Source organism: Drosophila virilis, chromosome X (genome assembly GCF_030788295.1).
Source record: "Drosophila virilis strain 15010-1051.87 chromosome X, Dvir_AGI_RSII-ME, whole genome shotgun sequence".
NCBI classification, from domain to species: Eukaryota; Metazoa; Arthropoda; class Insecta; order Diptera; family Drosophilidae; genus Drosophila; species Drosophila virilis.
This window is the reverse complement of record NC_091543.1, coordinates 7,805,263-7,830,865: the sequence shown is the minus strand read 5'-3', so window position 1 is coordinate 7,830,865 and position 25,603 is coordinate 7,805,263. Positions and strand designations below refer to the sequence as shown.

General features: G+C 44.7%; 1 protein-coding gene across 1 annotated transcript; it reads left to right on the top strand.

Moving 5' to 3' along the window:
• On the top strand, positions 1–24,920 carry OdsH (Ods-site homeobox). The gene is made up of 4 exons (XM_032440729.2): positions 1–866; positions 21,092–21,330; positions 24,150–24,289; positions 24,370–24,920. Exons 1-4 carry the CDS (start codon positions 431–433, stop codon positions 24,788–24,790), a joined length of 1,236 nt encoding a protein of 411 aa, XP_032296620.1. The 5' UTR covers positions 1–430; the 3' UTR covers positions 24,791–24,920.
• Positions 24,921–25,603: the final 683 nt, after the last annotated feature.

Below are 25,603 nucleotides of genomic sequence, written 5' to 3'. Positions count from 1 at the left end.
GCGTCGTCGCGCGCCTCTTCTCTCTATCTCACTCTCTCTCGCTCGCTCGCTCTCTCTCTCTCTCTGTTTGGTCGCTCGCTCGGCGCGTAAATCAGCGCCTCGGAGCTTTGAGTGTAATTTTAATTCGAATCAATTTGTTTGTCGCCGCCGCGGCCGGCGCACAGTGGGTCTCCATCGCTGCCATCGCCGGGTCTCTCTCTCTCTGCATTTTGCATTCTGCATTCTGCGGCCAAGACGAAGTTCGAGTCGCACATCCTTTTTGGCCGTATCTGTTGTTGTTTTTGTTGCTGTGTCGTGTTTGGTTAACGTGTGATGCAACAGTTGCGCCTCCAGCCGCCCCACAGTTAGCCGCATTTGGCACACAACCGTCCGCACAACGCCCGCCCCCTCCCCGCCTCACATCAAGCCAAACCACCGTACCGTTCCGCGAATGGATCATCTGCTCAAGCAGCTGGCAGCTGCTGCGCAGGCGCACACACAAGCCCCGCTGCTGGGCGGCTTGCCAGGCTTCGGTGCCGGCGTCCATCCAACCGCAACGCATCCACATGCCGCATCTGCGCTGCAGCTCTATGCGGCCGCAGCCGGCTGGGCGCCATTTCTGGGCCTGAATCCGCTAAGCGGAGCCAATTCCAGTTCCAGCTATCGCCATGGAGCGGCGCCTGGCGCCTCCGGCAACGCCTCCGTGCACATGCTGCGTCACATGGCGCTGCTGCAGCGCGCCAATGCGGCTGCCGTTGCGGCCAATGCAGCGAGTAAGCTGCAGCAGCTTAAGGAGCAGCACGAGGACCAGGACGAAGAGTTGGAGGTGGAGGTGGAGGCACTGGAGCCAGCATCACGTAAAATGCTGCAAACGGAGGCGCTTGAGGGTGAGTTCTTAAACGATTCTGTTCCTCCTTTCCACATTCGGAAACGTTTCACTGGCTGCGCTGCTTAGCTTCAGCTCTATATCTATAAATCATAATTTCAATTTCTCTAGAACTTACCCTGGATTACACAATTATTCGATGTGTCGGTTACTAAGCTAAATTAACTAAGCAAAGTCTATAATTAAGTTTCTATCTTGAATTCTTAAACGTTTTACTGACTGCTTAACCTAGGCGTTAATCATATCGTAAATCTTAGGCCAATATTTTACCATTTCCTTCGTTCACTTGCTCTCCTCTGTTATTCTTCCTTGTGTCACTTTCCTAAAGGCTACACTGGCTGCGCCTTTTCAGCAACGCATTAACCGCTCTTCTGACAGCTGAGGGCAAAAAAAAAATGGGCTTTTATTTGACAACTAGTAAATAATTTAAGCATTTTTTATAAGCAACTTAAGTGGGAAAAGGTTTATTTGTAATCTATTTAATAATTAAATTATTTCACAACCCAATTGCCTGCACCAATAGCAAGGCATCTGGCACACACACACACACACACACACTCACACACACATAGGTCACAATATGTGGCCGACTCATTAATTTATAGCAAGCATTTTGGCAGCGACGTCGACTGCGACGCTTAACAGCACAAAATCGCAAAAGCACAGGCTAAAACAACAACAACAACAACAACAACAAGAGCAGCAGCAGCAGCAGCAGCGCAAAACGGAATCCAGTTTTGTTGTTGGCGCCCCGGCGCGCACTTTATTCAATTTACCAATAAAATTTCAATCGCATTGCTCTTTTTAATCAATTCGCTGCGACACGCACAGCAACAACAACAACAACAACAACAACAACAACAACAACTATGCATAATTTGTTTGTTGTTATGTTTTTTGATCAATTTTTAATCAACAACAAAATTTGTGGGCCGACGCTAGCGCCACGGCGCCTGCAGCGGCCATTTGTGACATTGTTGTTGCTGTTGCTGCCCTCTCTCGCTCTCTCTCTCTCTCGCTCATTTGCTACTGTGTGTGTGTGTGTGTGTGTGCGTGCCTGTGAGAGAGCTGCCGTTATTTTTGTTGCTTTTTGATTATGCGCGTAATTAAATTTGGCAAGCAATTTTGTGCCTTTTATTTTTGGCCATGCAAAAATAATTAGGAAACCGAACGGCACCAAGATTGTGAGTCAGCGAGAGAGAGAGAGAAAGAGAGAGAGAGAGAGAGAGAGAGAGAGAGAGAGAGGGCTGAGTGCGACAGCTCACGTTATGCATTGAACAATGCATGAAATTTCACACAATTTGGCATGCCGGAACAGTATTAAATGTGCCCAAACTGCAAATGCCTAAAAGCTAGTGTGGCCAAACTTTGGTAGAGCATTGGAAGACAATTTGGCGATAAACCAAATTGCGCAGCTGTGATAGGCATGATATATAGAAGAAGAATAGGAAGAGGAAGAAGAGGAGAAAAAAGTGGAAGAAGAAAAGGGTTGCTTAAAGTTATTGTGGGGCAATATAAGTCGGGCTACAAGCCGCGATAATTTTGCAAGAAACCAAATGTCCTTTGAGCATTTTCCCACTCCTTAATTTGGGAACTTGACAACACTAGCCCTTAAAATCTTAAGCCCCTGTGCTGTTTCCTAAGGTTATTCAACCGCAATTACAAAAAAAAAGAAAAACACAAGAATAAGCAACTATTTATGAATGTTCACCATTTTTGTGCAGCCATCCATTCAGATTATCCACCAATAAGGCTGGCTGTTGACAAACCATTTTGTCAACGTGCCTGAAAACGGACTTCGACTGAGAGGTCGCCCAGGAGCAGGAGCAATGCACAAGGGCAGCAGCTGTAGGGGGGGGGGGGGGGTGGCGAAAACTGTCAGCACGGCAGGTGAACAGGCCAAGCAGAAAGAATGTTTCCATTTCCATTTCCACAAACATTTCGGCTTCCTGCTCCCAATTGCTATGCCAATTTCAGTTCCGAGTCTCGTCCCGTCTCGTCTCGAGTCCTGTCATTAAAGGCGACTGCGACTGCCCATTGTGTCCGGCGTCAACGCCCCCGCAAAACAGAACTATTTCTTCTACTGGTATATATGTATATGTATATGTATTTTCGTTTTTTGAGCCGCCTCTCAAATTGGGTAAACGCCCGAGCGGGCCAAGAAATTTGTAAAACAGTTCGTCTTTGGACGAGGACGGGAAATTAGCTGCCATTAGTCATTTTTATTGTTTTCGGTCGCGGACCCGAAACAGCGCCAGCAACAACAATAGCTGAGGAAAAACATGGTATGGCCCAAATTGGGCAACAAACAATTTGTATTAACAATTTTTCCATTTGGCCCGCGGTCCGAAGTGAAATGTCTTAATTATTTTGGGAGCTAACCGCCTCCTGCCCCGCCAATTCGACAAACCGACAGCCCAACAAACATACAATTTACGTTTACGACATTTTAATTAAGTTTTTTTTTTTTTTTTTTTTCCTCCTTGACTTTCCCTCAGTCTCCGCTGAGCCCTGCCCCCGCTCGCCGCTCGCTGCTCGCTTGTGGAAATTGAGCAAATTAATAAGAACGCCATTGGCACGCCCCGAAAACGCTTGAGCTGGTCGATTCCCAGCGTGCCGGCTCCCAATCCCGGGCACTGCTGATCATCATCGGCCGTGATCATCAGTGATGAATGAATTGAGTTGATCTCCTACTGCTCATTAGCCTCGCCGACCGCGAGCGCGTCTGGTAATTGCCTTCATTTCTAAGGGGCCTACCTAGACCATAGATTAATTGTGTATGTACGCTGAAGTGTAGCTGCGAGTGAGTCAATTGGATGATGCTCCTAGATGAAAACAAGCTTGGCATTTGATAGAACTCGCAACGAACACACGATACGCTTACAGTAGCTTATGCAATACGTTAACAGTTTTTCATTCTGCTTTGTGCGGCATCCTTAAACGTTTGGCTCCGTTTTCGTTGATTCCGCTTTGTGCGGCACTTTCCTCTCGCAACTGTCCTATGCTTTTGCATTCCTCTTTGTGTCGCATTCGTAAATGTTGCACGGACAGGCGCTGCTTGTCTTCGGACTGTGCTGAGGCTAGACAAACCCGAACGGATTGCTTAGCTAACCACACGTGCGTGCAGGGTAATTGATAGAAGCCCAAAAACAAGACTGGAAGCCACGCGGAGCCATCAACATCAGCGGCTAATGCGCATTTGTGTGCGCCTCTGGTCTGGTTGGCTGGTCCGATTTCCACAGATTTTTCCCCATAATTAATAAGCCGCTCAGCATCAGACGTCATCATTCGTCTCGTTGCCTAATTGGTCGCTCGTCAGTTTCGGAGCAACTCAGCCAGCCCGGCGCGAGACGCTCCAAATGAGCTTTTGACGAGCGTTTTGCCTCGGGAAATGATAATTATTTAAGTGACTCTCATTTAGCTGCGACCACTGCCAAAAATAACTGAAATACTCGAGAGAAAAAAAAAAAAAACACAAATATATATAGTATAAGTATATAGTACATGTGTATATTCATGCATATTTAAGCCGAACAGCTGCAAAGTGGAGCCATTCGCCCGCGCTGCCAAGTTATTTGCATAATTTACGAGGGCGACAACCCTGGCTGGGCCCATAAATTCACCCAATTTGTGCTCGTTGGCCGCTAGCCAGCTGAAAATTTCACGAGTGCCCGGCCAAATGGAATCGCATTTTGGCAGCGAGCAACCTTCACGTTAAACCATCCCTCCCCCCGCTCACCCTTCGCTTACAGCACAATACCCAACCCTTCCTTGTGCCCAACCCCCTCCACGGACCAAACCACCCACGTGGGCGTGTGGAGCTATTCAGCTAATAAAAATCAAAAGGCGTTTTGTTCGCTAAACTTAAATTGAAAACACTTCAGCAACAACAACATCAACAACAACAACAAAAGGATAAACACTTCAAGGGGCGGATTTGGCTTAGGTAAAATAAAGCCCCAAAAGAGTAAAAAAAAAAACCCCACGCCTCTGGCTGTCTGTATGTGTGTGTGTGTGTGTGTGTGTGTGTGTGTGTGTGTGTGTTGCCGTTTAGCACAAAGATGGCGGCTGCAGATAATGAAATTTGCCGAAATAAAAAAAAAAGAAAAACAAGAAAGCGCGACTATTCTTGGCAAGCCGCAGCTTAAATACTCTACTTAGAGCTTCATTTACCAAGGATATTTCCCGATATGATACGATAATCCAAATCGTTGCAATCCTGGATATATATTTGAGGCAGACCAAAGCTCGTATTAGCTAAGTTTGGCTCAGAAACATGCACAAAAGTTCTTTACACCAAAAATAATTATTCAGCTGTTTATATATAATATATAATATATAACTGTATATATAATATTAGATTTTTCTTATTGGTAAGAAACCTGATATATGTATGTAACTGTCAACTTTTGCAAAGATGGTCTAGAATAATAGTTTAGAAGCATATTGGTTAGCAAGAATAACAAGAAATTTTTTATAAAATTCCAATTTTTGACGCATGGCTCGGACAAAATAGTCCGATCAGGCTAATTGCGTTATATATCTGTCGCTTTATATATTAATATATGTATATATACATATATATATATATATTTGTATGCATCTATATAATTTTTGTGCTCGATTGAATCTCCTACTTCTGCGTTACACAGTTCGTGACAAACTCAAAATACCCTTTATAATTGTATTAAAAATAACAACAAATGTTTTGGCGACCCGAGAAAGGGAGGGGGCGGGCAGTGGGAGGTTGGGTGGTGGGCGCCCGCTCGACTAAAAGCCATTGCATTTTTGTTAACTCGCTTTGCTGTTGCTGTTGTTGTTGTTGGCCATTTACAGTTTTGAGGCGTAATATTTGTTGTTGTTGTTGTTGTTGTATCTTATGCAGCCACGCCCCCCGAACGCCCCCTAAGCAAATGGCCAATAAGTTGGCAGGCAAATTGGCCAGGCCATTTGAGATTAGCCGTTTAGGAGTGCCATTAAGCAGAAGGATTGCAAATGAATTCACTGGCTCTTACACCCTACTCCCCCCCCCCTCACCCAGCCGCCACTATCCGCTTCTCTTGGCAGCCTGTTTGTTGTCATTTTGCATTTTGGCTGCTTTTCGCTTTTCTTTTTTCATAATTTGTGAAGTGCACAGAAGTGGAAACTTGAATGCGAAGTGGCACTTCAGGCTGCCGAGGAGGCGGTTAGATGGGTGGTCGGGTGGGCGGGTTAAGGGGGTAACGGGGTAAGGGGGTTTGACATCTGACATTTTGTTCAGCTTCTTCTTCTTCTGCCTCTTGACTTGCAGTCAAAAACTAATCCCAAATAGTTTCCTTATTATTTGATTTTATTTTATTTTACTTTATTCCATTTCATTTAAATCATCTCAACTTTGAGGTCTTCTATTCAATCTGTTGCCAGAACTTTTAGCTACCTAGCTTTAAGTGCATGGAGCTTCAATTTAGTTGGAAGCTGCTTCAATTTCAGTTGAATATACCTAGATCCAGACTCTGAACCCGTCAGAATAAACACTAAAGTGTTACATAACTATATATATATCTAGACACTTATCTCTAATATAACACTAGAAAGTGAAATATGCTCAGATAAGAGATAATTCTATATCATATTTCTGTTCAAGGATGAATCGGTCAGAAGTATATATTTATATATACTCTATATTATATATAGAAGTGCATAACTTCTCTGTTAGGTCGGAAATACATATAAATTTTGTCAATTTTTTTATAATATATATTATCCGATTGTTTCTGCTCTCCTTTTAAGTCATTTGTCAGGAACGCTCAGAAAATAATGGGAAATGTTGAGTGCCATTTGATTAATTTGTAAATATGTCTGATCAAAATAGTGGGATAAATGAAATGCTGAGCTTGGTTCAGATATGACCCCTTAAGGTCGAAACCTTTTTTTCCAAAATTATTCTTCGACCAATCGCAGCTCATTTGAAACATTGCTATTGAGCTTTAATTATGTTTATTTAAATATTTTCCAAGCTCAACATAATAAGAAAAAACGTTTTATAATTACATGAAATCATTTGAGCACAAATTATTTACTTAAAGTAAAGTTTATCGAAACGTGCTTTGTTCAAAAACAAGCAACAAAATCACAAATCTCATAACTGATCAATAATGATTAAATACATATATACACATAGCTACATACATATTTATTTTGGGGATTACCCCTGATTCCAGCGAACAGAAAATTCCTTCGGCTCGAACGAAAGCCCAGGCGGAAAGGAAAAGCCGCAGACACGTAGAGTTAAGCGTTTTACCACAAAAACCGAGGCCCCCTCCATTGGCCCAACCCCAATCCCATCCCCTTCGCCAGCCAGCGTCAAATGTTTTGTCGTCCCTTTTGGCATAGCTGCACACACGTTTCGATTTTATGTTATCTCCATGGGGCTTACCAAGTGATATGCCCCGGCCCAGTCCACCCACAAGCGCTGCTCGGGCAACGACATGAAAATTATGTAAAACTTAAGTAAAAGATGAGCTCGTCAAGAATTATGACACCCAAGGGACGAAGATGTGTGCGAAGCGCAACAGTGAATAAAGCAAACAACAGCAACAACAATAACACACACACACACATTCACACACACACGCACACACACAGAGCTACACTACTCGCCGTTGTTGTTGTTTAAACAACCCCAAAAGAGGCCATAAGCCATATAAATAGAAAGCGAGTGCGATTGCTAAAAGTTAGTAGAGAATTGAAATACCCTTTAAAAAATCAGGCAAATCAATTGCATTGGCTAAAATTAAAAGCAAATGTAACGAGTAAAGAGTAACGAGAGAAGAGTGAGAATAAGGAACGAGTCTGGGAAAACGAGTAACTTCTGGCAAGTAAGGAGCCAAGTGACGAGTGAAAACCAAGTTAACCATGTTAACCAAGTTACAAGGGAATAAAGTGAGATGAGCATTGAGTAACGAGAGAAAGCTAATAACGAGTTAGAAGTGCAAATCGATATGTGACGGGTAACTATCGCCAATTAAGGGACTACAAATAGAAATAATTAGCTTACAACGAGTAACGAGTATCTAGCCTTGACCTGCGATAAATACATAAGGAATTTATATATTTCAAAAGTAATGGCTAAAATACATAAAAGATTACAAGTAGCGAGTAAATAAATTGTGACGAGTAACGAATTGGAAGCAGCGCGAGAGAGACGAGCATTTTGCGATTCCATTTTGTAAGCCGAGTAAAAACATTTACATTTTTGGATCTGTTCGTGTGCTCATTTATTTTCCCTCGCTACTCGTTACGCGGACAAACGTTAACCAACACTGCACAAGTACAAAGAACAGAGCATAATACCCCCCAAAAAAGAAGGAAAAACGAGCATAAAAAGGCAGAAATCAAATCTAAACTAAAACTACAACATGAGGCATTTAAGTGGCAACCTCCCCCCCCCCCCCCCCCCCCCCCCCCCACACACACACACACTCACACACACACACACACACACTCACGCACTCGCTGAACAAGCAGCGAGCTAAGCAGCCAAGCGTATCCCGTGTATCCACCCACTAGACTATGAAAGCTTGGCGCTCGTAAATGCCTCATGTGCGTTTATATTGAAACAGATTGCTCCGCCAGCCGTTGCCTCGACTCGTCGCCCCCCGAGCGCCGACCCCCTTCCCCCCTAGTGCCTAGTTGCCACACTCGTTGCTGTTGTTGTCGCTCGTCCTGTCGCTCGTATTGTGAGTCCTTTGTGAAATTGTTGCGGTTTGCAATTTGCTGCAAATGACACTTGTTGTGAGCACCCGGGCAGCAGTTGCTTCTTCGCTGCCCCCTCGGCTCCCTGTCGCCTGTCCCCTGTGCCATGTCATCTGTCGTGCGGCTCTGTCCTGGTCTTAGGTGGCAGCCATGTTGGCCTCTTCTTCATGGCTGCCGCCGAATGCGTGCGTGCGTGCGTGCGAAGGCGACGCATCGACTGCGACGCGCATCAACCACCAAACGGCCAGCAGGCGGCTATGCCCCCCCCGTCCCCGCCCATCCCTCTTGCCCACTCCCAGCTGCCCGTATGCAGCCCGAGCAGCTGCCATTCGTCCCGTTCGTCCCGCACGACACTTTGGGGCTAATACAATTTATACACTTGGCTTGGCGTCGTTTCGGTTTGGCTCAGTGCCACGCCTGGCAATACGGTTATGGGGCGTCCGAGCTGGGATTTTGTGGCAGGATATGCGGCCGGTGGCGAGACGGGGGGAGGCGAGGCGGAGAAAGGGATGGCAAGGCGGGCCACGATTGTCAGCCAGTTTTACGGTTGGATCAATGTTTATGCCGTTACACACACACACACACACACAATCACAGCGCGGCATTTATCCTTGTTACACGAACACACACACACACACACACACACACACACACACACACACACAGATACACCACTCCTCCCCCTCGCCAGCAACAACAGCAACAACAACAACACGGCAAAGCGCCCCCCAAAAAGCTTTCTCGTTGGCTTTTGGCGACGTTTGTAAATTGGAAAATTCTTGCTGTGTGTGTGTGTGTGTGTGTGTTGGCTGGCTGGTAGCTTGCGTTGTTATTGTTGTTAATGTTGTTGTTGTAGCTACATACATATTTCTTGTATCCATCGCCTGGCGTTCCGCTCGTTGGGCCGCCCAACGCCCCGCGTCTTCGTCTCCGTCTACGTCTCCGTTTCCGTCTCTGTCGTTGTATCTAATAAACCTTAAATGAAGGCAATATTGTGGGGTTGTTTTGGGTTAATATTGAAACGATAAAATTGAATTGAGCCCTATGCCACAACAACAACAACAACAGCAACAACAATGGCCCAGACGTCCCTGAAAGTTTTGCTGGGCTCGGTTTTTGGCAAACTTTTGTTGGATTTTTGTGAGTTGTAATGACACTTTTAGCTGACTTTGTAGCCATTTTGCTAGCTATCTCTATCACTATCAGTCGCTCCCTCTCTCTCTAGCTCTCTCTCTTTCTCTCTCTAGCTCTCTCTGTGCGTGTATGTGTGTGTGTGTGTATATTTGGTTGTGATTTCCGTTTCTGTTGCCATTGAAAATGATTTTGTTGTTTGTTCTCGTGTGCGGTTTTTAATCAATTTTTGGCAAATATTTTTGCCATAACTTTCGCCTGTGTGCGTGTGTGTGTGTGTGTGTGTGTTTGCTTGTTACAAGCAATGCCAATATATTCCACATATATGCGAAATTAAAAGTTTTACCACTTATCGATAACATTTATCGATATATATTATGCAGATGTATGCCTAAATGGCAATTTTGCTTGTGAAGTAGCTCAAAAGGATAAGAGTCATAAGCAACTAGTTATCGATAGCTTTTCGTTCGCCTATCGATAGCTGCTGTGTAATCAGCTATCGATCGATTATCGTTTTCAGTGAGTTATCGTTTACTTATAGAAAAATACAGATTTGTTTTGAGTACAAATTGAAAACTATGTCAAATAGAAGACAAAGCAATCATGTTTATAAAAAATAAAGGAAAGAAGCAGAGATATGTTTATATGCATCCATCTATCTAGTTATCTATTCATCCATAAATGTATCTCTGTGACTATTCATCGATCTATCTATCCATCTATTTATCCATATATCCATCTATCTATCTATCTATCTATCCATGTTAAGGTAATATTCCTTAAATTCTTTTGGAAGATCTGTGCCCAGAATTTCTTGAAGATTCGAGACAGCTTTATTTAAATTTGTATCTGCCCGTTCTATTGAAAATATTGAATTAAGACAATATTTTCATGCGGAATTTGCGGGCTAAATTTCAGCTGCAGCCAAAATTGGCAACAACCAAATCTGGTTAAGTAAATCCAATGGTTGGGGCCAAAGTTTTTTTATGATTTGCAGCCGAGTCTTTCACAAAAGTTCTCAGTTTTGAATATAAATATTTTTGAGCAAAATGAAATAAACTTACATTTCGGGCTAAAAGTCATGTTAGAAGCCTTGGTAACAGCGTAAGAATTTCAGTTTCCCAACATCAATCAGTCAATCAGTCAATCAGTCAGTCAGTCAATCAGTCAATCAGTCAGTCAGTCAATCAGTCTGGAGCTGGCATGTTTTTATTGATGGTATAGATAAGGGTATTTGGAATTGGACGTTCTGCCCCATTTTGAGTTCCGCTCTAAACGCAATTTGCGCCTTGCAGTTGCCCCCCTTGTTGCAACGGCTGTTGCTGCCCCTCGCAAATTTGCGTGTCTACAAAAGGTAATTCAAATGCCGACGGCATTTTATTTGCCAGCAACACCAACAAACACAACAACAACAACAACATCAACGAGGACAACAACAACGAGTTGTTGTTGCTGCTGCTACGTTTTTTTTTATTAATTGAAAAGTTAATTAAAGGTGATAAAAATTATACATGCCACCGATTTTCGCGCTGCAGGCGTTCGCCAGCAAGAGCAACAACAGCAGCAACAACAACAACAACAACAACAACAATGGACAATGGACAAGGCAGATAAAGAAAAACACGTTTCAATTACATGTACGCACACATGTGTAACAGCTCCGCTCTTGAACTGCCTGTGTGTGTGTGTGTGTGTGTGTGTGTGTGTGTGTGTGTACTAATTACATATGTATATGTAATGCCCAATTTGCGTACAGTCTATTAAAGCTTTTGATGCTGTTCTTATATGCACATGCAACATATACATATATACACACATATATATATGCATGCACACACACACACACACGCGGAAAATGCGTAAATATATGCCGTAGCGCTTATAGATTCGAATTTGCCTGCCCATTTTATCAATTTTAAATACAGGGCTCTGCTTTTACGCACAGCATTTACAACAAGTTGCCGTTTGCAGAGCTTGCTCTCTCTCTCTCTCTCTCTCTCTCTCTGTCGCTCGCTCGATGGCCCGAGCCGCCGTTGACGTTGCCATAGTTTGTGCACTGAGCCAAGTGAAGAGAGCATTCGACATGGACAGCGAGAGCGGGAGTGTGTGGGGCGTGTGGGCGGCATACAGATATATGTGCAGGTGTGAGCGAGATAGCGCAAGTGCGCAGCATGGCAAGTTAATTAAATCCTCATGTATTAATCACGGCACCTACCATCACCGCCATCCCCTCGCCCTCGCCCTCGCACGCGCCCCTCTTAGCCACCATCATGACGCTCTATTAATCGCCATCGCCGCAAACAAACTCGTTGGCCGCACGTCCTGGCGTCTGCCTCTCTCTCTCTCTCGCTCTCTCGCTCTCTCTCCCTCTCTCGCTCTCTCCCTTTTCAGACGTCGGTGTCGCTGTCCGGCCGTCTCCGTTTCGAGTTTCCAGTTTCGAGTTGGAGCTGCAGTTCGAGTCTCAGTTTCAGTTTCAGTCTCTGCGCTTGCGTGATTCTGATGGCAAATTAATTCCTGGTAATTTGTTTTGATGTGATGTGCGACTTGAAATTGATTGAGATTGTGTTGTTGTTGTTGTTGTCGTTGCTGTTGCTGCCGCTCTGGCTCGGGCCAATAACAGCAACAACAACAACAACAACAACAGGCAGCTGAGAATTTATTAAAGCAGCAGCAGAAATCAATTTTTATGCTGAGCTTTATTTTTGCGCTCTGCTTTTTTGCTTTGCCGTTTCGTTGTAGCTCTTCTTCTTCTTGCTGCTGCTGCTGTTGTTGTTGTTGTTGTTGTTGTTGTTGTTGCTCATTTTTAGCACTTTTGTAGCCCTGTTCGCCTTCCTTATGCATAAATCATAAGCCATAGCCCAGACACACACACATACATAACTTTCAATTAATAAACTATTGTTTATATTAATAGATTTTTGTTGTTGTTTTGTTGTTGCTCATAAATTAAATTTGTTTGCACAATTAATTTTAAGCCTTAAAATAATAGAACGCAAATTCGACAAGAACAATAATAAATAAATAAAACCAAAAATTCGATTTACTTAGAGCTCTGATTCCGCGAGTTGAGCTGCGGAATCAGTTCATTTGAACAGTTCATTTGAACAGTTCATTTGAACTTGTGCTGAGTCGCGCCGGCAACTTGATCCGTCTTGGATTAGTTTCTTAAAGCTTAACTAGTTCGTTTGCTCCGTTTCAACCAGTTAAACTAGATCAAATGTCGCTTTTGATTCGATTTTAATTCGCTTCTTAAAGCTCGAGTAGTTCACGTGTTGCTTTTGATTCGTTGCTTAAAGCTCGAGTAGTTCACGTGTTGCTTTTGATTCGTTGCTTAAAGCTCGAGTAGTTCACTTGTTGCTTTTGATTCGATTATGATTCGTGTCCTTCGTATGTTTTGTAAGATTCGTGTTTGATTCGTTTCTTAAGGCTTAGCTTGTTCCTTTGTTCCGTTCGATTCGTTTTTTCTGAAAGCTTGCTTAAAGCTCAACTGGTTAATTTGATTTGCCTCAGCTTATAGGTTCGCTGATTTGAGCTCGATTTCTTAATTTTCCAATCATGTCCATCCACCCACTTAAATTGCATATTTGCCTAAGCTCAGCTCGAACCTTGCATTGCACCTGCATGCTGTTTCTTCAGCTCGGGCAGAGATTGCAGCCGAGATACCCCCGAGATACGTACCCTGGGTCCAGGGTTGCACGCCCACTCGAGGTGGACGTCGTTCGTAATCAAATTAAGTAAATTACAAGCTCTCAAATGTGCAAGACTCGTGTTTTACCTTGCTAATAACTGCCGAAAAGCAAAAGTTTCGGCCAGATACCAGTTGTAAGCCCCAATCCCGCATACCTCAACCAAGCCCCCGTCCCCGTCCCCGCGGTCAACAATGTGGCAGCCTCGAACCTGAACTGCAAACTGATCGTGCGATCAGTGAAAGGAGGGAACCAACACGGACCACAGCGCAAAATGCAGCCACAACTTAAGAACTCAATTTGAAGCTTTAGCTCGGACTCTGTCTGGCCACAGCAGAGCTTTCTCTCTCTCTCTCGCCGTGCTGAGCATCTGTTGTGCGCTGGCTGATCTTTGCCGCGCTTCCTTTCTAAATTGATTTTGAAAACAAAATGATCGTAAATTTTGATCGCCTTTGCAGCCTCTGCAAATTACTGAGCTTTTGCTCCGAAACTGAAACCAGACCCGCCCTGATCATCAGTTGCTGTTGTTGTTGTTGTTGTTGTGCCTTGGCTTTTATGGGCCTTGATTGAGTTGTCATATTTTATTACCGAAAATTTTAGACAACGCCACAACGACTTTGACTCGCAACCGCAGCGAAACGTTTCATTTGCCGTGGCGAATTGCGATCGTCGGCGACGTTGACGTCTGACACAGACGCTGGCTGCGACGCTGACTGCGACGCTGACTGCGACGATGTCGGCACATACGCTTAACACCTGTGTTCGCTCTTGCTTGCAGTTGCTCTATGTGTGTGTGTGTGTGTGTGTGTGTGTCTATGTGTGTGCATGCGCATGTGTGTGATATTCAGGTGATAATATGCCCGCCATTTTCGTAATGGAAAGTAATTATTGTTTGCGGCAACGAATTACAGTAATCGTCATAAAATGTTTCCCCATGACTGCCTACAGCAAACCAGGCGAGGGAACGCCAACAACCAGGCAACCAGGCCCAACACCAAGACCCAACAATCAGCGGCAGTAAACAGCAACAACAACAACAACAACAACAACAACGAACAACAGCCGTTGTCCGTTGTGCCCTGCTATAATCAAGGGAAATAACATTTTCAAGCAGCGTTAAAACTAACATTAATTATGTCCGAAACGAACAAAACGATCAGCGAGAGCCGCAGAGGCAAAAAGCGAAGCCACTGGAAGGAAGGCAAAGGCAAAAGGAAAGCAAACCAAATTGGACAAAACTTTCAAAGAGAGACATTGTGTGAGAGAGTGCGAAAGTGCGCGATTGCATATTGGGCAACGGGAAGGTGCACTACTGTATGTGTGTGTGTGTGAGAGAGAGAGAGAGCGGCTGCAGCGGGTGTCTGCGATTGATTGTTATTGTTGGCCGTCGGTACGCAGTGGCGCCCTCTAGCGCAAGATTCGAGCAGCGAATGCAGAGCGCAGGCCAAATGGCAGTAAAATGAAGAAATTGAAAAAAAGTCTATGTGCAGCAGCTGAAGATGGACAGCGGATGCAGCGGCAGCGGCAGCGGCAGCGGCAGCGCCGTACGCGGAACATTGCTCCAGAGTTACGCCCCAGACAGAGCAGGCGCAGGCGCAGCAGCGATGCAGCTGCAGGCGGGCAGCAACAATGTTGGAATTGGGGACTGGAACTGCGACTGGGATGTTGTGCAGTGGCAGCGACGCCAACGCCAAGCCAGCCCAAGCCGAAACTAACGAGCAAGCGAGCGAGCGAGCGAGCGAGCGAGAGCGCAACAGCAAGCCAAAGAGAGAGCGAGCGAGCGAGCGACGTTAATAAGAAATTAATGTCTTGATCATTTTCGATCGTTATGTAAATCAATCAGGCAAATTATAGCTCAGGGGCTTGCCACAATAATTAGACCCTATTCGTAATGCAGCCGCAAAGGCCAGGGCGACCAAAAGAGAGCGAGCGAGAGAGTAAGACTGAGTGAGAGTAAGAGAGAGAGAGAGAGAGAGAGGGAGCGAAAGAGCGGGAGCAGCAGCCAAGACAGCGTTAAAGGCCTCGATAGTCATGGCGTGCAGACGACGCAGACGCTGACGCGCCCCTCGAACGTAGGGAATAAGAAAATGCAAAAAAAAAAAAAAAAAAAAAAATGAAAAAGAAGAGGAAACATTTTTGCTGGCATGCAACGCCTTGATGTCTTCTTCGGAGCTGAAGCTGGAGCCGACGTCTTCATTAAAACAACAAAACATTTATGCGCCGCTTTGCCGTGTCGCAGCCCGCTGCCCGCTGTCCGCTGCCCGCTGTCGGCGTCGATCGCGGGCAGCGATCGTTCTTTGAGAGCTTTTCGTCAGAGCGGACCCGGGGCTGGGCTGGGCACAGGCTGCAGCTACAGCTCCAGCTCCAGCTCCAGCTCCAACTCTGGCAGCAACGTAACAAGATGCGTAAAAATTATTGATTTTCCTTGACTTGATTGTTGTTGGCTATCAAAATTTAATCATAACATGCAACACGAGACCAGCGAGAGGCAGACACAGACAAGGAGAGAGAGAGGGGGGGGGACACTAAAGGATCGGCAACATGTTGCCAAGTTAACCACTTGAATTTTCAATTTTGCATCGCGCAGCAGCGGCAAGTAATTTGCTGCGTTGACGTGCCTGGCGTGGCAGATGAGCAATGACCCGGCACCCGGGCTGCCAGCAGCGCCAGGAGAGGAGGAGGAGGAGGAGGAGGAGGAGGCTCGGGCTTGTGTGTGTGGCAGATTACATACGCGGCCGCTGCTCGTCGTGTCGATCAATTCATTTTAATGCAAACAACTCATATAAATTCATGTGCAACTTGGCAGCTGACGCGCCAGTTCGCCAGATCGCTTCAGATTGAGGTGAGCCCTCCCTAACCCCCCGCAACACTCCCCTATCCTCACCTGTGTCAGTCCACTCGGGTCAGTTCACTCGACTGTTGGGCCTCTGCCAATTACCGTCGTGGCAAGTGCAAAGAAATTCATTAATTTAACTGCCACACATTTGTTGCCCACTGTGCGAGCGAGCACCCCTCCTCCACTCCTCCCCTACCGCACCCGCGCTCGCTTAGGGAATGGGTGTGTAAATGTATTGCAAATGTAATTGCAGCACACCGCTTAACCTGGCCAATTACATGCCAGCAGTAAGAAACTGAACAATACTGCAGAAATTACCCGGCGTTCGACGTGCGAGAGTAACAAACTGCTTTTTTATTTACCAATAACAATTCTTATATTATAATTTTAATTTAAGATACAAATATTTTGTCCACTCGGGGGTTCGAGCCATCGACTGCGCACGATATTGGTTCGACGCTCAAATCCCATTGCGAATCGCTTTCAAGCGACTTTTTGCTGCCCCTTTTAGATGATAAAGCCTTTAACTCATATATGCAATATAACTTTTGTAGATTTTGGCCGTGTTTCGAGATGCCTTCTTATTGCGGCTCTTCGGGATTCCCACGTCTCAGATTCTCCGAGGGGGTCGGGGACGGGCTGGGCATTTAGCGTGCGGTGTGCAAACAATTTAACACACTCCAAAGTTGCAGACGCAGCTCTGGATTCTCGAACAATTCATCAAAGTGAAAGAACAGCAACAACAACAACAAGCAGCTAAACGACTTTGACAGGCAGTGAAAAGGGGCAGGGAAAGGGGTTACAACAACAAAAAACAAACCAAGGCAACAAAAAAAAAAATAAATAAAAAACAGGAGAAACAAATCGAATACCCTGCAAAAAAAAAAGGAGGGCGCGTGGCTGACTTAACGCCCTGTTTTGTAGTTGTTTATGTTTTTTTTTTTTGTTTGATACAAGGCAGCGCGAAGGGTGGAGGGAAAAGGGTGGGGGTGCTAGCTATGCCGCGGGTCGCATAATTAGCAGCCCTAATGTGTGTGTGTGACCTAACGTTCATGTTTTTTTCTGCCCCTCATTTTTTATAACCTGAACCCATTGAAAATGTGTGAAAAGGGTATATTGGTTTTGTGCAAATGCATGTAACAGGCAGAAGGATGGATCGTAGATACCATTGGGTATATATATTCTTGAACAGCATCAATAGCCGAGTCAATCTAGTCCTGTTCGTCCGTCTGTCTGTCCGATTGTCCGTACTTCTTTCCGTCCATCTATCCGCCCGTCCATCCCTCCGTCCGAGATTCCGTCTCTCCGTTAGTTTGTTGCTCCGTGCATCCATGCATATGTATGATTGCGTCTATCTCGGATTACGTCTCCTCGTAGTGCCCGGGCAGTACAAGTTTGTTTCCGATAAACGAAGCAAATTCTTCGTTTTCAAGCAATCGATAAAAATCGTTTTAGAAATCCCGTTATTTTGAGCAAACCTCTTACTTTTCAAGGGCTAAAGTCTCCAAATTAAATGAAGTAACTTTCATAGATCGAGCTTCAATTGCTTAGAAGAGGCTTCAGGGCATCGCCTAGTCGGGCACTTCCAACCAAATCCCTCTCACTTGTTTTTACTGCGCCTCTGCCTCTATTTGACTTTCATTTTTTGTCAGTTTGTTCCAATTTTTTTCAGTTTAAAATAGAAAGAGAAAAAAAATGCAAAAAGCAAATCAAATCATGTGACAAGTTTCTAATGAACCTCAAAAGGTGCCACGACCCGGTCCGAGGCGGCCTTTCGACAACCCCCACGTCTGACATTTGTGTGGCCTATAAATGCTAATGAGCCCAACGTTTATTCTACGTTTTTTTTTTTCCATTTTATATTTTTTATTCGACTATTTTTTTTTTTTGTGCATTTTACCCACGTTTTTTATTGTTGTTGTTGCTGCTAGTTAATTTTTTTTATAGATTTTTATGGTGATTTTTTGGGCAATTTTTTGTGGGTCGTTCGGCTGATTCTTGTGGGACCAAATTTACTGCTGCTGCTGCTACTGCTGCCGCTACTGCTGCTGCTACTGCTGGCAGTAGTTCTGGCGACGGTTCTGTTAGAGATTTGATTCGCCTTTTGCTTGGCCCCGAGGCGGGTAGTTTTGTCCGCTCAGCGTTATGGTCATGAGCCGTGTTTTATTTTTCTTTTCTCCCCGAGGGCCGCAGTTCAGGCCAATCGCCCCCTTGCTTCCTCGCTGTCTCTCTTCCGCTCTCTCCACCTCACGCGCTCGCTCTTTGTCGCTGCATTTGGTTCCACTTGAGTTTGTTTGCTTAACGACCTTTGAAATTAGCCAAAACTAAGGGGCAATAGGCGTTAGATGGACCCAATGCAGCAGCCCGTAGATTAGACACTGTCCGCAGAGTCAACAACAAAAGCGACAACAGCAACAACAAAAGCGACAATAACAATTTATACTATTTATATGCAAATTTGCAAGCGCCTCGCAACTGTGCACCATTTGCTGGCCTAATTAAAATTGGGCTACCCATTTTTAATTAGGCCAAAATACAAGGAACAACAAACAGATTTATATGTAAGCAGGTGCTAGCGGGACAATGAGAGAGAAGGGGAGCGAGAGAGAGCGAGAGAAAGAGTTGCTGTCTGAGATGAGTTGGGGTATTGTGAAGCCTGGAGCTCTTGCTCGTCAGCCGGAACATGCTTCAATATATCCCAGCAGCAAAGTCCTAGGAGAAAACAAAACACATTCGAGAGCTAACGAATATTTTGGTACAAGATTTAATTGGGACAGGCGAAAAATATAGCAAGAACTACAGAGCAACAGACGAGAGTGTTGGAATAAGTTCGGCAGGCCGACGACCTAATACCCTTTCGCAACTATGCGACTGAAGTGAAGCTCGTAAATGCTGAGTTTCATAAAAATAATATCTTGGCAATGATAATATATTGCCATAAAGGACTCTACTGCTCGACCGATCGTTATTTTCAGTTCTGCCCAGGGCTATACCTTTAAAAATAAGTTACTTTTTAATTTTTGAATGGAGTATGGGAAGCTAAGTATATAAAAAGAGAAATATTTTAAAGCAGTTAAAGCTACAAGAGAGCCTAGTTGCCTAGTTAGATGTATTCAGCTCTAATAGTTTTCGAGTTAAGCATTTTGCAGAATCGATAATTATCGATTTTATAGAAGTGCAAGGATGGCATCGAGGATGCTCTTCACTGGCTGTGTCTATATTAAGGGCTCCGTCTTTTATTTATCGTAAATCGATTTCTTAGCTCAACTTCTGTTCCTTGAATGTTTTCCTCTAGACCCTAAGTCGCATATGCCTCTGCTGGGCGGCTCATTGATTATTTTCCAAACCGATTTGGTGGCTGTCATAATTTCGGTGCTCGGCCTTATCAAATGCCTGTCCATTATCTGATTTAGGGCCAGCCCCTTTTAACTTCGGCTCTGACACGCCCAGCCAGGCAGCGAGGCCGACGCGTCCACAGCTTCCTATCGATTATAGTTAATATATGAAGGCGCTTGCTCTGCAAATTAGGGGCACAGACCCCAAGCGAAACTATGCCACAGCTAAACAAGAGCGAGCAAGAGAGAGAGAGAGAGAGAGAGAGGAAAAGAGTGGAAGAGAGAGGAGCGAGGGAGAGGGGGAAAGTCAGAAAGTCAACAGAAACCATAATTCAGATAATTTTATTTATAACACCCTTGAGGAATTATATTTTATTTACTCTTTCAAGTGTGATGATGAGGCCGCTGAGCCAAGAGCCGAGATTCGTACGAATGGACAAGGACCTGTTACCCCCCCTCCTCGCCTTTACCCCCCCTTGTGTGTGTGTGTGTTACTCTATGAAGTGTCTGGTCCATTGTTGTGCCAGTCGAGGGTTGGAACGGGTCGCGAGACACTCCTTCGTTTTGGTAGCAGATGTGTTTATAAATTGTTGAAATCTGTGTGCATTTTAACATATGAATATCACGTACCAGCGCCTCGAATCAGCTACTCAAGGGTGCGGACTGCGAGCTGAGCTCCTTGACTTGGGCTCATCATCATCGTGGAGCTGCTGCTGCTGAAATCGAATCTTCACGTGCTTGATGTGCATTTTATAAGCTTTTATTTAGCTAGGCCACCTTCACTCCAGCAAGCCCCGCACAGTTCTAATTGGTTAGCCAGCAAATTTTGCAATTAAATTTCACTTAAAACTGCAACTAAACATTGGGCCTAGCCAGCTGTGGGTGGGTGGGTGGTTGGCTGCCTTTAGGCGCCCGAATCGGGTCTGCGCTGCATGTAATTTACTTCCGCAGCGGCGCTTTAAACATATCCGAGCCACCAGGCTCAGGCAACACCCACCACTTCCTAATTGTGAAAACCAATTTGCGCTGCTATAAATTAGAAAGACAAACGACGGCAACGACGGGCAACGACGGGCAACGGCAACGGGCAGGGCACCGACAACGTTGCCAATGCAATCTGCGCCCGGGCAGGGACTGCGACTATGGCTGGGCGCCCGAGCAGGGACTGGGGCAAACAGACTTTGGCTGGCTGGGGCCGCAAAGCTGTGGGCGTGGCACTGGGTTCCTGTTCCTGTGTGCGGTTAGCCGTTAGCATATCTTGGAAATTTACATAAATAGACTTTAATTGTTTGCAATTATAATACGAGCGGAGCGTAAGCGAAACCCAACATGCACAGACGGGCAGACCCTAGTTGGCTACCAACCCACCCCCCCCCCCCCCTCACCATCGCCCTTCGAATACAACTGCCCCGCCCACGCGCTTGTCAGTTAATTATGCCCGCTTGTTGGCAGCAGGCTCCATTTGCAAAAGCGGCTAATGCCAACGACTTATCGACTTTTGCAGTCTCCTCGGCCTCCGTTTCCGCCTCGGCCTCGGCGTCAGCGTCAGCGTCCGCCCACGATGATGAGACGGCCAGCGAGAGCAGCGCCGCAGCCGCCGCCAATCGTCGACGCAGCCGCACCAATTTCAACACCTGGCAACTGGAGGAGCTCGAGCGCGCCTTTCTCAGCAGCCACTATCCGGATGTGTTTATGCGCGAGGCGCTGGCCATGCGTCTGGACCTGAAGGAGGGCCGCATAGCGGTAAGTATCCATCTACTTAATAGATCAATTGATAATCGATAATGTTAATTAGCAAAAAACAAAAGGCAGTTGTCAGCACATGAACAGCTTCGATCAATCAGCGACAGCATTCAATCGAGAGCACAGCCAAATATTGCAATTACTATTTACCGATATCAGTCAGTCTTCCGTGCAACCAAAAGTTATTGATTTATCTCTTATTAAGTAAAAGACTTGATAAATTATCATCAATTTGCTTTGCTACTATCTTTACTGCAAGCAATAAGAAAGTATTGTTGAAATTATTATTATTGAAATTGTTGCTGATGTTGGTATTGGTATTGGTATTGGTATTGGTAATGGTATTGGTATTGGTATTGGTATTGGTATTGGTATTGGTATTGGTATTGGTATTGGTATTGGTATTGGTATTGGTATTGGTATTGGTATTGGTATTGGTATTGGTATTGGTATTGGTATTGGTTTGGTATTGGTATTGGTATTGGTATTGGTATTGGTATTGGTATTGGTATTGGTATTGGTATTGGTATTGGTATTGGTATTGGTATTGTATTGGTATTGGTATTGGTATTGGTATTGGTATTGGTATGGTATTGGTATTGGTATTGGTATTGGTATTGGTATTGGTATTGGTATTGGTATTGGTATTGGTATTGGTATTGGTATTGGTATTGGTATTGGTATTGGTATTGGTATTGGTATTGGTATTGGTATTGGTATTGGTATTGGTATTGGTATTGGTATTGGTATTGGTATTGGTATTGGTAATGGTATTGGTATTGGTATTGGTATTGGTATTGGTATTGGTATTGGTATTGGTATTGGTATTGGTATTGGTATTGGTATTGGTATTGGTATTGGTATTGGTATTAGTGTTAATATTAGTATTAATATTAGTATTGTTATTGGCATTGGTGTTTATGTTGAATTCGTATTGGTATCGATATTCGTACAGGTATTGGTGCTGGTCTTGGTATTGGTATTGGTTTTGGTATTGGTATTGATATCGATATTCGTATTGGTATTGGTACCGGCATTAGTGTTAATGTTGGAATTCGTATTGGTATCGATATTCGTAAAGGCATTGGTGCTGGTCTTGGTATTGGTATTGGTATTGGTATTGGTATTGGTAATGCCATCGGGCATCGAGCGAGTTGCGTGCTTGTTGTAAAACAATTTGAGGGCAACTGCAACTCAATTACTCAATAAAACCAATTACCTGACTATTTTTATTCATTACAATTCATTTTATTTCATTTCGAATTGCGTTTCGTGTCGCTTGCTGTTGCAATGTAATTTCAATTGCAACCAAGTTTTAGCCCCTTCCGATTGACGCTGGCGATGACGATGACGATGTCGATGACGACGATGACGAGGACGGGTTGCATGTCAGCCGTGTGATTATCGTCGTCGGTTTCTTTGGCTGAGACACTCGTCTACGCTTTAGCCAGAAATTGTTTCTTGACATGACATATCAATTTGTCAATGCGAACAAGACGAGACGAGTCGAGGTACTGCGACAGACAGAAAGACAGACAGACAGCCGGAGAGACGAACAGCAGGACAGACGGACAGGTGAGCCAGCTGGCTGATGGGCGGTGCGATTCGGTTTGCTTTTGGTTCGGGTTGAGGTTTGAGGTTTGAGGCGCTCGTTAAAGCGCAGGCAATGTGAGCATCGCATGCAGCTACTCAAAAACAATTTGCTGCACATTAAAAAATGCACAATGCATGCAAATGACTTTAAATTGAAGTGACACACTCGCACACACACACACACACACACTCACACACTCACACACACACACACACACTCGCTCGCACTCGCACTCGTACTCGCCCGCCCACTCGAAATGCGTTCGCGTCGCGCTTGAGTCGCTCCTCAAACTGCCCCTCAATTAGGGACGCCATTTTGTTTACGACCCGCCGTCTAACCCCATGAATAACGAGTGCATATCGAAACTGAAACTGTGAATAGTCGCACACAGCGCTACGTCCATTATAACTAAATGATGATAACGATATTATAATAATCACAATATTCATTATTCAGCGAACGGTCTCTCATTATTTGTTAGCCAATTCTTAAAGGTATGCTCATGCAAATTGCCTGAAAACTGGTTCAAATAATAAATAATAAATAAATGATTTCCCTATCATCCAGGCTAAAGTTAGCTGGGCAAAAGATAGCCTCGCGACAGCATAACACTTTCTTTTAGCAATTCATAGAAAGCAATAAGAAAAACTAACAATTGCTGCGGCATTTGAGCCAGCGACCTCTCGCTTGCTGGTCCGACTAAATCACGCAGACTCTTGAAATTGCGTTTGCTTGGCACAATTTTAAGCATGCATTGTCTTAAATGTTTTTCATCCGAGCTTTGACAAATGTTTTCCGCCCCTTTGGAGTTTGAATTTTCCGAATATTTCGTCTTGTAGTCAATCAGTCAATCAACAGTCAATCAGTCAATCAATTAAGGGGAAGAGCTTTGTGTATATAAAGATTGACTTGTTTCAATAAAAATTGTCAGAAATAGGATGAGTTAAGGCTGGGTTCACAGCTGAATCTAGCCAGTTGCCTAGATTCTGAGCTAATGTCTTATCCAAACAAGCTAATCCCCCAATTTAACAGCAATCTTCACCAGAATCGGATCAGTATATAGCTGTAATATCACTCGAGAACCAAGTTCTTGCTTGTTTTTTGTGACTTTGCTCGTCTCGCGAGCGCCCCGACATATCGATTCGATAGGTCAATCGCTAACCCAAGTCCTAGATCAGGCTTTTTTTAGTCATATTAATTAATATTAAATATTGTTCACTTCCAGGTTTGGTTCCAGAATCGGCGGGCTAAGTGGCGCAAGAAGGAGCACACGAAGAAGGGACCGGGTCGGCCGGCGCACAATGCACAGCCGCAGAGCTGCAGCGGTGCTCCGATACCGTTGCCGGAGCTTCGTGCGAGGGAACGGTAAGTGGCCGGCACAGTTAACCAGATGCGACCCAAAGTCTAAGTCTAAGCCCAAATCAATGACCAATCCTCACGAGCAGCGCACAGCGCAGCAAGCGCATCGCCAAGGCGATCGAGCGGCAGGCGCGCAAGCTGCGGCTCAAGGGACTCGACGTGAATGTGGAGCAGCTGCGCGCCGACTATCTGGCCGCGCACCGGAACGACATCGACCACGAGCACGACGAGCTGGAGCAGTACGAGCAGGATGAGCCGCCCATCGATGTGGTCGGAGTCTGCAGCGACAGCCTGGACAACTCGCAAAGCTTGACGAACCAAAGAAGCTGTCCGGAGGACAGCTGCGACGGCAGCGCTGTGATAAAACTGGAGCCACTGGAGCCACTGGAGCCGACTAATCTGCCCCCGCTGCCCGCAGAGCCGACGCAGCCGCCGCCGCCGCCGCTGGCGCAGCACAAGCCCCAGCACAATTCGTGCTTCAGCATCGAATCGCTGCTCGGCACATAACACCCATCCAGAAGCAATACAACAACTATACAAATTATTTATTTTTTTAATAATATATTCTTTTTTTTTTGTAATCTAGTAATACCCACTAAGTGTGCAGGGTATGCTCAAGTTGTGCAAATATATGTGAAAGGCTAAAAGTGAACCCTTCCTGATTTTTAATTGTCAAGCTTAAATAATGTTTATTTTATTATTGCTTGAGGTAATAAACAACGATTTAATTAGGACTAGAAAATCTTTAGCTCCAACTGAAGCTCCAAAGCTGTGAACGATATAATTTGTTTTCCGATCTATAATGCCCATAATATAGATATATATAGCATAGACTACTCATATATTATAAACTAGGAATAATGATGCCAAATTCAGATGCCAAATTGATTGAATTAAAATTACGTGTGTAATTATGTAGATGTGTGCATATGTGTATATGTGCTTGTGCATGTGTGTGTGTGTATGAATGTATGTGCGTATATGTATGCATGCAAATTATCTTCTATGCCAATATCAGACCAATTTGTCTTTTTTCGCAGCAAACTTAAATAAGAAAATATATTTATTAAAGTTGCCCTCCTCCTCGATTCTCAAAAATGTAAGTAAGGCTTGCAGGCTTCACGTATGAATTAGGCGCAGGCGGCTTCAACACTGGAAGCTGTGGAGCCTCAGGAGCATGGCGGAGGAGCACCAAGGAGGCGGAGCAGGAGGAGTAGGTATGTATGTGGGTAAGTAAGTTAGTATGTATGTATGTATGTATGTAGGTGTGTAGATATGTAGGTATGTGTAGACATGCATGTATGTATGTACATTTGTTTA